This window comes from Semicossyphus pulcher, unplaced genomic scaffold (genome assembly GCF_022749685.1).
Source record: "Semicossyphus pulcher isolate SPU_LCO1_2020_fin unplaced genomic scaffold, fSemPul1.0.p SCAF_13, whole genome shotgun sequence".
In the NCBI taxonomy this organism is placed as follows: Eukaryota; Metazoa; Chordata; class Actinopteri; order Labriformes; family Labridae; genus Semicossyphus; species Semicossyphus pulcher.
Window position 1 is genome coordinate 12,243,089 of NW_027211637.1, and position 12,456 is coordinate 12,255,544.

Genomic DNA, 12,456 nt, shown 5'->3' on the forward strand with positions numbered 1-12,456 from the left:
CAGCATAAAACCGCAAACCCTGACTGGAAACAATTCTGGCTCTTTCTGTAACAAATCCAACTTTTATCAGCGCAGAACAGATGTTTTTTATCAGTCGAGGTATATTGTTTCTGGCAGGTTATTCCTGCCTCATACTGCCACTCTATTGAGGTCAGCTATGTAAAGAGGCCATCAAAGAGACACACCAGATAGTGAGGAAGAAAAGCAGAGGGGAGATGTTGACTCAGAAGGAGAGGCATCGAGAAGGAGACAGGACAGGACAGCAGGATGGGAGGAGGAGGGAGCGGGGAGCAGGGCGGGACAGATAAGTATTGCAAGCGTCATGGTTGCCTTTTTAATTTGGAGAGCTTGCTGAGAAATCTGTCCAATTAAAAATCAAATGTGGAACAAGCATGCAGGTCATTTAGAATGCACACACACACACACACACACACACACACACACACACACTGCCGCTCTCTCTCTGTACATGCCATTGCTCATTAGGCAATGTTCCCTGTTGTTCGCTGCGGCTGCTTTCACTACACTTATTATGTTTACATAACCGAGTCAGGTCAGGCAGCCAGGGTGCTCGCTCTCTCGTTCTCTCCCACTGTGTCTTACACTTTTTCGCTCGCCCTTTTTTCTGTTCTCTTGTTGAACGAAAGTAAACTTACTTCTACACGACATCTACAGCATACACTAGCTGCATGTCTCCTCTTTTGTGCTGTGGAAAAGTGGCCTACTTAGCTTGAGCCTAAGGAGACATTCAGCACATGCATGAACACATGAGCAAGAACACCCATGCAGGCATGTTCATACTGTAAATGAAAACAGTCGATGCGTTTGCACCTTGGAAACAAGTCTTTTGCTCTATAAACCATCGTCCCTATAGGTCTTATTGAATATTCCCTTGATCAATCCTTGACGAGAGAAAATGACAAGACAAAAACCATCTCTTCCATCCAGCCAGAGATTTGACTGAAGCTTTTGTTGGCGAATACAATTGTGTTATCGTACTACCATCTATATACTCTATGTTGTATTGACTTCACATTCATCAGGTAGTCCTCACTGTTCAATTATTTGTCTTGTAGAGATAAAGATACACTGTTAATCACCATAAAACATCTTGTGGTATCAAGAGGTGGTATCAGATACTATAGTTTCCCCACTTTTTGAGATATTCATCTCAAAGATTCATCAACACTTCTTGTTGAAACAACTCTCTATTAAAGAAATAGTCCCTGTGGAAAATGTCTACAGTGAGGTTGTTTGATGACAAGAGGAACTGAGCATTTGTTTAGGGAAAGTTATCTCAAAACCTGAGAAGATATATATTGTACTATTGATGTTGTCTGGATGTTGTGGATTGGATCACATTAAGGTACTTGGCATTGACTGCACATTGTGCTTAATGATTCCTGATAAATACCCCAATGTTTAGAATGCCTGATGTTGTTCAGTTAATGTCAATTGCTGTACAGTTGCTCCTGAAATGATAGACACCTGGATCTGTATTGAAAGTCAGAACCAAACCCTGGAAATGTTCTAAACGCTGGAAAAGATCAGAGATTCAGAAACTCTTTCTGGATGCCCATTAACTTAACGTTCCTTTTCTTTCCTCTTCTATGTTACTCTTCTTTCCCATCTGCCCACCTCTCATCCTTATATCTTCTTTTGTCTCGCTCTTTTCCTCTCTTGCTTCTCTCTTTCCTCCTTATTTCATGTTCTAAGAAGGCGTACCACCTGTTTCCATGGAAACAGCAGTTGATTGCCACAGGTGGACAACTGCGGTCTGATTAAAGCACATTGACAAAGAAAGGGAAAAAAAGAGCAAACATATTATTAAATGTTTTGATGTTTGTTGTACATTTAGTCTACTGACTGCCTGTCAGGAACAAATTATTTTAAAAATACTTTTTCACTGAGCATAAAAAATACTTGGCTGGTGGTTGACAGCGTGTGCACACTTTCCTTTGCTTTCTGTGCACATCTGGGAAGCCCATGCTTTTGTGCCTACTGTATTTGTGTTTGTATGAGTGTGTGTGAGAGAGAGGAGAGAGGAGGGCATACAGAAGTGTGGCTATAAAGTGGTTGGCATGCATAGATTTAATGCAATGTGTGTGTGTGTGTGTGTGTGTGTGTGTGTGATGGATTTGAGTCTGGGATTGCCTGAGCACAGGAACACATCCGTCACTGTGGCCCTACATGATCTGCCCTCTGCTCTGATCTATGCTCAGTGGGTATATAAACATGTCACTGCTTGAGACCGAGGAATTCAGGGAGACAGGGATATGTCCACTGGAGCTTGTGTGATCGACCTTTGTGAGGAGTGTGTGTGTGTGTGTGTGTGTGTGTGTGTGTGTGTGTGTGTGGATTGCATCAACTAACTCCACCTCTACACTTTTCTCCTCTAATCTAACATTGATTCAGAAATAAAATACTGATGCTTGACTGTTGAAGCCTTTTAGAAACTCAGGGGAAGAGTCTAGCAATTAATCAATTAATCAATGAAATTGTATTTATATAGCGCCAAATCATAACGAATGTTATCTCAGGACACTTTACAAAAAGAGCAGGTCTAGACTGTACTCTTTTTTTAATATTATTTTGAAGACCCAACATGAATCCACCATCAGCAAGTGCTTGGTAAGATTTGGCATCGTGTGAAGGAAGAACTTCCTTTAAACAGACAGAAACCTCGAGCAGAACCAGGCTCATGGTGAGCAGCAATCTGCCTCGACTGGATGGGCAGAGAAAGTGGGATAGATTGATGGAGGTACAGAAGGAGAGAGATGGATAGAGACAGATAAACAAGGTAACAATAACAGATAATACAGGCTTATGGCTACAATGCCAAGAATCATAATAGTATAGTACATGGTATAACAGTATAAGTATAGCATAATAATGTACACTGATCAGCCAAAATATCATGACCACCTGCCCAATATTGTGTAGGACCCCCTTTTGCCGCCAAAACAGCCCTGACCCTTCGAGGCATGGACTCCACTAGACCTCTGAAGATGGGCTGAGGTATCTGACACCAATAAGGTGGCAGCAGATCCTTTAAGTCCTGAATGTTGCGAAGTGGGGCCTCCATGGATCAGACTTGTTTGTCTAGCACATCCCACAGATGCTCGATTGGATTAAGATCTGGCGAATTTGGAGGCCAAGTCAACACTTTAAACTCGTTGTGTTTCTCAAACCATTCCTGAAACATTTTTGCAGAGAGGCACACTGCCATCCACATGATGTAATAGAAAACATGATTCATCAGACGAGGCCACCATCTTCCATTGCACCCTGGTCCAGTTCTGACGCTGCCCATTGTAGGCGCTTTTAGTGGTGGACGGGGGTCAGCAATAGCACCCTTACCGGTCTGCGGCTACGCAGCCCCATATGCAACAAACTGAGATGCACTGTGTGTTCTGACACCTTTCTGTCAGAACCAGCATTAACTTTTTCTGCACTTTGAGATACAGTAGCTTTGTTGGATCGGACCACACGGGCCAGTCTTCACTCCCCACACGCATCAGTTAGCCTTTGCCGCCAATGAACCTGTCACCGGTTTTCAGTTTTCTTTCCTTGGACCACTTTTGGTAGGTACTGACCACTGCAAACAGGGAGCACCCCACAAGAGATGCAGTTTTGGAGATGCTCTTACTCATCGTCTAGCGTTCCCAATTTGGCCCTTGTCAAAGCTGCTCAAATCATTGTGCTTGGCCATTTTTCCTTCTTCCAACACATCAACTTCAAGTACAAGGGTTCAGCTTTGTGGGGCGGCTGTGGCTCAGTGGTAGAGTCGGTCGTCTTTCAATCGGAAGGTCGGAGGTTCAATCCCCAGCTCCGTCAGGCTACATGTCGAAGTGTCCTTGGAGAGACACTGAACCCCAAATTGCTCCCAACGGGTATGAATGTGATATCTGATTGACAGTTGGGCACCTTACATAGCAGCCTCTGCCATCAGTGTGTGAATGGGTGAATGTGATATGTAGTGTAAAAGCAGCTTTGAGTGGTCGCAAAGACTAGAAAAGCACTATATAAGTACAGTCCATTTACCATTTACTTGCTGCCTGACATATCCCAACCACTGACAGGAGCCATTGTAACGAGATTATCAATGTTATTCACTTTACCTGTCAAAAGTCATAATGTTATGGTTGATCTGTGGAAGTATGACTGTTAATAATAATTGTGAAACAGCTCTTATATTAGCATTAACTGCTTCATTTAATAATAATTTAAGTAAGACTGATAATAGTAATTGTAGCAGTTGGAGTCAAGCAGGTTCAAAGCAGCAGGTGGTCCACAACAACGATCCACAGGAACCTGCGAGACAAGGGAGCTCATAAACTCCCGGGAAGATAAAGTTGCTAACGTGCATTAAGAGGACATACATGCAAACACATAGAGAAAGAGAGGTGGCGAGCCCGGCAGTCAAAGCCCACAGCAGCATAACTATGGCTTGGTCCAAGGCAAGCCAGAGCCAGCCCTAACTATAAGCTTTATCAAAAGGAAAGTTTTAAGCCTACTTTTAAAAGTAGAGAGGGAGTCTGCGTTCCAGACCTGAAGTGGTAGATGTTTCCACAGAAGAGGGGACGGATAGGGGAGAATTTAGGTATCACAAGCAGGCTGGCATTCTGGGTGGGTAATAGGTTACTATGAGTGCTTAGATATAATGGTGCCTGACCATTTGGAGCTTTGTAGGTGAGAAGAAGGATTTTAAATTCTAAAAATTAAAACTCACTTGCACACTCCTGACCACACTCAACCACACTTATCCATCAATGGAGGGACAGAGATTAAACAAACTGCAGCTTTAACCCGTTTAAAAAACACATTTTTGTAGCTCTGAATAGTGTCTGCAGCTTGCCTATAATGCATACAGCTTTAACAAACTCCACCAATCACAGGGTTTGGCAGCCTGTATATAGGCTAAGGGCAAAGCCTGGGGCAAAATAAGTCCATAGAGCATGTTGCTTGGAGTAGCATATCCAATATTTTTATCAGCTCTGAGATTCTCTCATCAGTTTTTAGAGAATAATTATCGTTTATATCTCCACCTTACCTGGTACCAGTTCAACCAAGCAAACAAGTTCAAACTATCACCAAAAATGAACAAATGCACAAAATGAACATCAGCCAAATGTTTATTACTGTTATAAGGGTTCTACATTTAGAAACGTAATCTGTAGGAACCATCACAGCTAGAGGTGCAGTTTACCTGCAAGCACTGTATCTGACAAAACTTCCATTATAGAAATCACATCTCAGTGACTTTATCAGGTCTGTGGTGTGCAAGGAGCTAACAGTTCAACTGTAACCATGACAGCGCTAGATTGCAATTTACAGAACTTACGGCCCAACGCTAATGTGTTTCAGTGTTAAATAAAGCTCACCACAGCTGGAATGGTCAAAGACACAAAAAAAGAACATGCAGCTTAAGGAAGGAAGGTGGAAGTAGGTGGGTGCAGCGTGGCTGTGATGTTAACAGGAGCTGTTTCTATAGTAACAGCTCATTAGGAGGCAGTTTGAGTCGTTTGATACTGTCCATGATTAAAGCACTTGTTGGGGAGGGAATGAGGGGAACAGAGGGAGGGAGTAATTGTCAGCGGAGGATAAAGATAGGCAGAGCAAGAGCAAGGAAAAGTGCAAAGAAGTGAAGTTGTGAAGATAGAACGTAAGTTTAGGAAGTGGTGAGAGAATATGTAAGAGGTCACGCATGCTACGCTGTCGATACCTCTATGTCTCACTCTCTTTCAGATCAGTGGGTGCCTTGTATAGTCTGCTGTGTCTGAGCTGGTTCTAATTAAAAAGGCTTGAAGTTAGTAGACAAGTTGATGGCCGATTAGAGCTGGCCGGAAGACTCCCTGCATTGTTCTCATTGCCTGTTGCCTATGAGCAGCATTGTGCACAAGATTTGGGGAAATGGTCAGAAGGAATCTTATCACAGAGGTATTTTGCCTCGTGGCCAACTGGGCTGCACTAGGGACCGGGTTACTAATTGCCATTTTTCCCCATTTGGACTGAGCTGTCTTTTCTCTTCCTACACACCAACTGCAGCCCCCCTCTCCCCCTGCCTTTCGAGTTCCCACCCCACGGCACAGGGAGAGTCATAGTGTGCCATGTCACCCTGCGAATGTATAACGCCAGGCCCAGGGCTGTCTTGGCCTCGCTTGTCCTCATTTGCAGTCTCACATTGAGCCTCACTCCAGCCTTTTACATGGACTATACAAGGAGAAGGGGTTTTGCAGGAGTTGCATTAACAATTCCACTGATGGTTGTGATTAATAAAGACAAGCATCTTTGGTAGTCAAGGACAGTGCTGTCCTCCACTTGATTTGACTCGACAATTTAGTCAGAGGTTTTTAGACTGAACATCGACACAGTCTCGTCAAAAATGCTATGTGTTCTGAAGATGCAATTAAGCACATTGAAAGGGCAGTATATGAATGTAAGGCAAGGTCAGCAGACGACTGTGAACAAATAACTACTACGTGATATACTTATGTAATGTCTCTTGCTGATGCAGATTTATCTGCCACTATTTCAGTAAAAACATTGTTATCTCCCAGAGTTTCATCACCACTAGTTCTCATTTAAAAAAAAAAAAATTGGAAGTTGTTGCAGCACATGTTGTGGTAAGTAGTCCCTCATCTCCATTCGAATGTATATTTTTCTTTTTCCAGCTGCATTGCGGCCACGTCTTTATGGATGTGTTGCTGAAGAGCATGTAGTATATATAGAGCTCTTTAACAGGTGACTAATGATGAGGACTACAAAGGTTATTGAATTAAATGTTTTAAACGTTAATGTGCGAGTAAATGTCTTGTGTGTGCAATATGTATGATCCCATATATAACAAGAGGACAATCTGACAGAGACAGAGATATTAGCAGTCTTTTTGGTGAACATTTTAAACCTGTGTTAAACCGTTTTTGGTCACTTGAGATAAAAAGAACTCAATTATAAACAGACAAACCCACACCCTGACATGTAATTAATTGTGAAGTCTCTGTTCTTTGGGTTATTCTCTCTGGGTTTGAGACTGTGAGTTTCACATTACATGCTTATTATCCGTCTTGAAAATATTCAAATGTGGAGTTTTAAGTTAAGCCAACTAGCGTTTTTGTAAAAGTGAACACTGCAGTTACAGTTGAAAAGTTCTTGATTTAGGACTTGAACCAGGTTTTTTTTCCATAATGTAGCTTGTTAGGAAAGTAAGCAACCAAGATTCCAACAATTTAGATAATGAAGACCTTCATCAGTTACTATATAACTGCTTTTCAGCTCTCTAACTCTAGCCAAACAACAGTGCCCAAACTCGCAGCTTTTTACTATCTACAAGCTATTCTGAGGCCGCAGGAAGCCTCTAAGGGAGTGTGGTACAGTGAAGAACATGAGCAAACTGGGGTAATCATCCCCCCCACACCAGCCTCATTTATTCAACACATCTTGTGAGCTGCTATCACCGGGGAGCAAGGTAACAAAAACATGATGGGAGCCCACTCCCGTCGCTCCAGTCTGTCTCAAAATCCCTCATAAAGTCCCCAGTCCTTTTGTATTTATTATTACAAAGTTACATACTTCATGTTATAAAGTAATATTGTTGATGTCCTTTATGATTCCTTTATTCACCCTCAATGACCTCCTAGAGAACATTTCATTCTCATAAGAGCCTTCATTACATTACAGAGGTACAGAATAAAAATATAATCTAATTCATACCATGTAATATTTGCAAATGGAAGATCAAATGAAATCAGATCACATGAAACTATAAAAAAAAAGATGCAGGGTCACTTTGTTTCAAGAATTAATACCATCATAGCTTATCGGCAGATGCAGGACTGCTGCTGAAAGGACTGCTGCTGTTCTGTAGCACTGCCTTGAGTTGAAGACACAAAACAATGATATTTCTTTAAAAAACATCAGCAATATATTGTTTATAACAGCTTATCAGCTCAGGAACTTTATCTTATTGAATTCTCTGCAAGATTATATTTTCAGTTGTTGTATTCTTTCATTTCAAATAACACTACATTACAGACCTCACAGGAGCAGTAGTAGTATAGAGATTTTTTGCAGAATGAATGCTGAATCGAATTATTTGATATTTTAATATAACTGACGCATCTAAAATATTGCTCTTCAGCAGCAGTGGAAACTGTTGTCTCAGTTTTTATCAAATCACTGAAATTGCTGTAACATTATCTATGAAACCAATCCAGCTGTTTTTGTTGTTGTTGTTGTTGTTTTTTTAATATGACAGGTTTCAAATGTAACATTCTTTAAAATAATGTTAACTTCACAAATAAAATGGCAGAAAGGATCATCTCAGATCAATAGAGTTTAAGGACAATCTGGCAAAGATAAACACTAGTGTCGGAAACCGGCACTAATAATAGCCCGCTATAATGTGAAAATGCTCATAATGACTCTCCTTGAATGGTACTTGTCAAAAGAACAAGTGGTCCAAGCTCATAATTACAACAATGGTGTTCAGAGGAAAATGTATACTCAGACTGAAGAAAATAACATTTCTTTTTTCAGAAAAACAGCATTAAAGCAGTTTAGTATCATGTCAAAAAAGGTTGAGCAGCACGGTAGTCCACATACTACAACACGGTTTAATCACAAAAATCCTATCACCAATAACCAGAAAGATTTATAGAAAGGGGAAGTAGTCAATGTCTTCTTTTGGACCAGTGAAGTAAGAGGCCCTGAGGGTGTGAATCCAAACATCTCAAGTTGAAGGAGACTTTGAAGTCTGTTGCTGGCCCTTGCAGTTTTTGGAACAACCTTGAAGGCTGTGGCTTTCAAAGTTTTTGGGTTAGTGCTGTGCCATGGGGTAATTGGGGTTGCGAGGCTGAGTTTTTGATGGTGATCAGCCTGATATTAAAAGCCATGATACTCTACTTTGTGGTGAAATACATTCTGGGGAGCTTGTGAAGATTTAGCCCTTATCAAAGCATGATTGTGAACCTTTTTGTAGTAACCCCTCTGATCAAATTTTTGGTACTTAGTGTCATAGATCTACCTGAGTGACTGAAATTGGTTGTTAGAATTCATATTGGCCTTTTTGGGTGGAAGCTGGCCGTCTTAAGATAGTATTCCTCTCCCTGCCTTTCACTAGTTATTTGGTCTCCTTCTTGAACAGCAAGAATGTAAAAGCGTTTTCCATTTAGACTTCAAACTGATAAAGACTAACTTCAGCATCCATTTGGAGTCTATTGTTTTTCGCTCTGTGTGCCTGAAAACACTGATTATAAATGAAATCAGTGAAGTTGTGCCCCCATAAACCAAATCAATTAGCTAAACACACACACTTCGTTTTTGCAGCTATTTGCTCCAACCCTGAAAGTCCTTTTAGCTCACTGTCAATGTTGTGAAAGTTAATAAAGTTCACGTATGAGTTTAAAATCATCTGCTGTGAGATGTCGGGACATTTCAGGCAGAGGCCACGGTGACAAATTCATGTAGTGTGTCTTTAAATTTAATCGAAATGTTTGGAGTCAGTTAAGCGTCATTCAACTTTTCGTTCAATTTCATCATCTTGTCAGGTCATGATCCTCCTCCATTAAGTGTTACATGCTCAGACACGACCACTCCAGGCTTTGAATAGCAGCAGCCCGCTGCGCCTCTTACCCAGGGGAAATTTTCAATCTTAGGTGAGATCCCATCAATTTTCACAACAGAGTGGAGATGGGAAAAAAACAGGATGGGTTTTGGAAAATGTATTGCAACAGGCTTAAGCAAGGAAGTGATATTTTTCTTTTCCCATAAACACTTAAAGCCTGACATGCTGCTGTCACCTTTCTGAGGTGGGGCTTTAATCAAAGAGCGTTTTAATGGATATTCTTCCCCAATCATCCATGTTTTTTTTTTATGTGATAAGCAAAGGATCGGTTATTTTCACACTGCCCGTCCTGGGTTTAACCAAATAATTACACTTTAAAGTCAGAGATGGATTTATATTCTCTTGCATCAAGCCATCTTCTATTATGAAATATCTTTTCGTATAAGAATAACTTTATTATCCAAACTAAATCTGTAGTATCATCAGCAGAAAAAAATGAAAGTAAAGTCTGGCCATTTAAGAGAGGATGTCAAAGTAATGACATGTTTAATTCTTAATCAACTCAGTGGGCCCACTCTTACAGTGAAAGCTGCATTTGGGAGCAAGCAGCACATTCTGTTTGTACTCCCACTCACTTGGCTGTCATAAATAGAGCCACACAGTGCAGATGGTAGGAGCCTTTGGGAGCCACACAAACCATCAGCAAGCAGACTTATTGATTTTCTGTTGCATGAGAGATACAAAAAGGAAGTCAGAGGGAACATTTGGGGCAAATGAGGTGTCTAGTGAAGGTCTGAATTTCTTTAAATGAGCACAAGTTAACACATACTGACACACACACAAACACACACACACACACACATTACACTGTCTCCGAGATTAGAAACAGATGCCAAACAAGATGTCCCACTTTTTGTGAGAGACCCACAAACAACTGTCTCCTTCGCACATGACACAAGCTGCCAAGGCCGCGTGTGTGGCACGAGCAGACAAATGAAGCTGTGGATTTGTGAATTCCTCTGTGTCTACTATGTGAACTCTGCTGCTTCATAAATAATGAGTGTCAAGCCTTGCTGTGATATTCAACTTTGATTTCCTGCTCAAAGTGTTCCCTTGCTCTTCAAATCAAAGCTTTTAATGTGAGTGTTAAAGGGATCTGTTAACTTTTAGATGACGGATTATTTGATGTGCTCTTACACGTTACTCTACCCAAAATGTGTCTTTTTTTATCATCAAATGCTGACCTCCTTAGGTTTCAGAAGTGGCTTTAAAGTGTTTCTAGTTTAATCTCACGGAAATACTTAGATTCAGATTGTGATAAGATTTCATGGCAGAGTAAAAATGATCAAATAAGCTTGTAATGTAGAGAATACAGTCATTAAAACGTTTTTAAAAAGATGCAGTAAAACGGCATAACACCCCATATGATTCTTCCACAATTGTATGAGTGTTTATGATGCTCAACTAATCTCAGTTACATTGTGACTGTGTGATTAATGACTCCATTGTCATGTAAAGGTTTCTTTTGATTTAATGAGAAAGCAAGTGTGATCGTTCACTCATGATGAAAGTGAAGAATGCCACAAGATGCTGTTTGAACTTTACAAGTTGTATAAGAGTACAATCATAGCTAGACAGGGACAACTTCTGGCATGTTTAGGAGATTTTAACTTCTTTAAACTGTATGTTGTCTGTGGTCAAAATGTATAGTGGTGTTTTATTGATCGGGAGTGACATAATTATATGAGATGGGAAATTACAGTGAAACTTTCTCAGGTTGAGTCAGGAGGGCTTTTCTCCTGTGTCAGAGCATTTCCAATGAAACGAACAAACAAATCTGGAGGCTATGTTGTGAAACTGTGTTGTTTATATACAGGATAGACTTTGTGGTCATTTTAGAAGTATTTACTTACTGCTGTTTGTTTTTTTCTTACAATGTTGAGAGCAGCAGTGTAATGACAAGAAGAAAGTTTCAGAGCCATTAAACAATATGTTTGTATTGATCTTCACGTATGGATTTGTGTCTTACAAAAGTTAACCTGCATGTGTGTGTGTGTCTGGAACAGGTGTGACTATGAAGCTCATGGACGAGGTCGCCGGCATTGTGGCAGCACGACACTGCAACACCAACATTGTTACAGCCTCTGTGGATGCCATCAACTTCCATCGCAAAATCAGGAAAGGTGAGGAACGCTCAGATAATACACTCAGAGAATTAGGTCACTGATACATAAAGATATACTGTATGTACCTCTCAAATAATGTAGGACGCCATGTCACCGCCTTTCATTGTGCTGCTTTCTTTTACTTTCGCCTCTTGCCTATAGATGAACTGCACAGTTACATGATAATGTGGAAAGTCTCAGCAGTCTATAAATTCAGCCTCAGGCAGTGCTGTTTTAAACTGGGCTGTAGCCAATGTTAACAGATGTCAAGCTGTTACTAACCAAGACAAGTTGTGTTTTGTTGGCCTGTCGCTTCATCTGGACAAACACATCCTTGTTATGATTGAACTATTTTCCATTACCAAGCTCCGTCCCTGAACTGTTTCCCCACGGTTCCAGTGAGAAATCATTAACGGCACATTTTCCACAACGCTTCTCAGTCTGTCAGGTCAAGATTTCCAAAGAGACAAATTCTAAGCAACTTATTTGAAAAATCTTTTTGACAACACCGTTATCCACTTAGCCTTTGACATCGTAATGGGGAAATAGGTTTCCACTCTGATACCATTTATACAGCTTTTTTTTCCAAAATAATGGTAAAGGTTTTATTGGCTGTGCTTCTTTGGACTGCACAGTTAATCCAGATTGGTTGTCAGGACTGTTAGGAGTAAAGATACAAGCAGGTACAACCCAACCTATACATCAGCCGGGCTCAAATTTGATAAA

The 12,456-nt window shown here is 40.8% G+C and overlaps 1 protein-coding gene across 3 annotated transcripts in view; it reads left to right on the forward strand.

Annotated features, from left to right (window-relative positions):
* Window positions 1-12,456, forward strand: part of acot7 (acyl-CoA thioesterase 7) — a 52,607-nt gene that overhangs the window by 19,325 nt on the left and 20,826 nt on the right. For all 3 annotated transcript variants that reach the window (XM_069660067.1, XM_069660065.1, XM_069660066.1), the window contains one exon: window positions 11,632-11,748. In XM_069660067.1, the coding sequence (XP_069516168.1) occupies window positions 11,632-11,748 (117 nt within the window). The remainder of the gene's footprint in view (window positions 1-11,631; window positions 11,749-12,456) is intronic.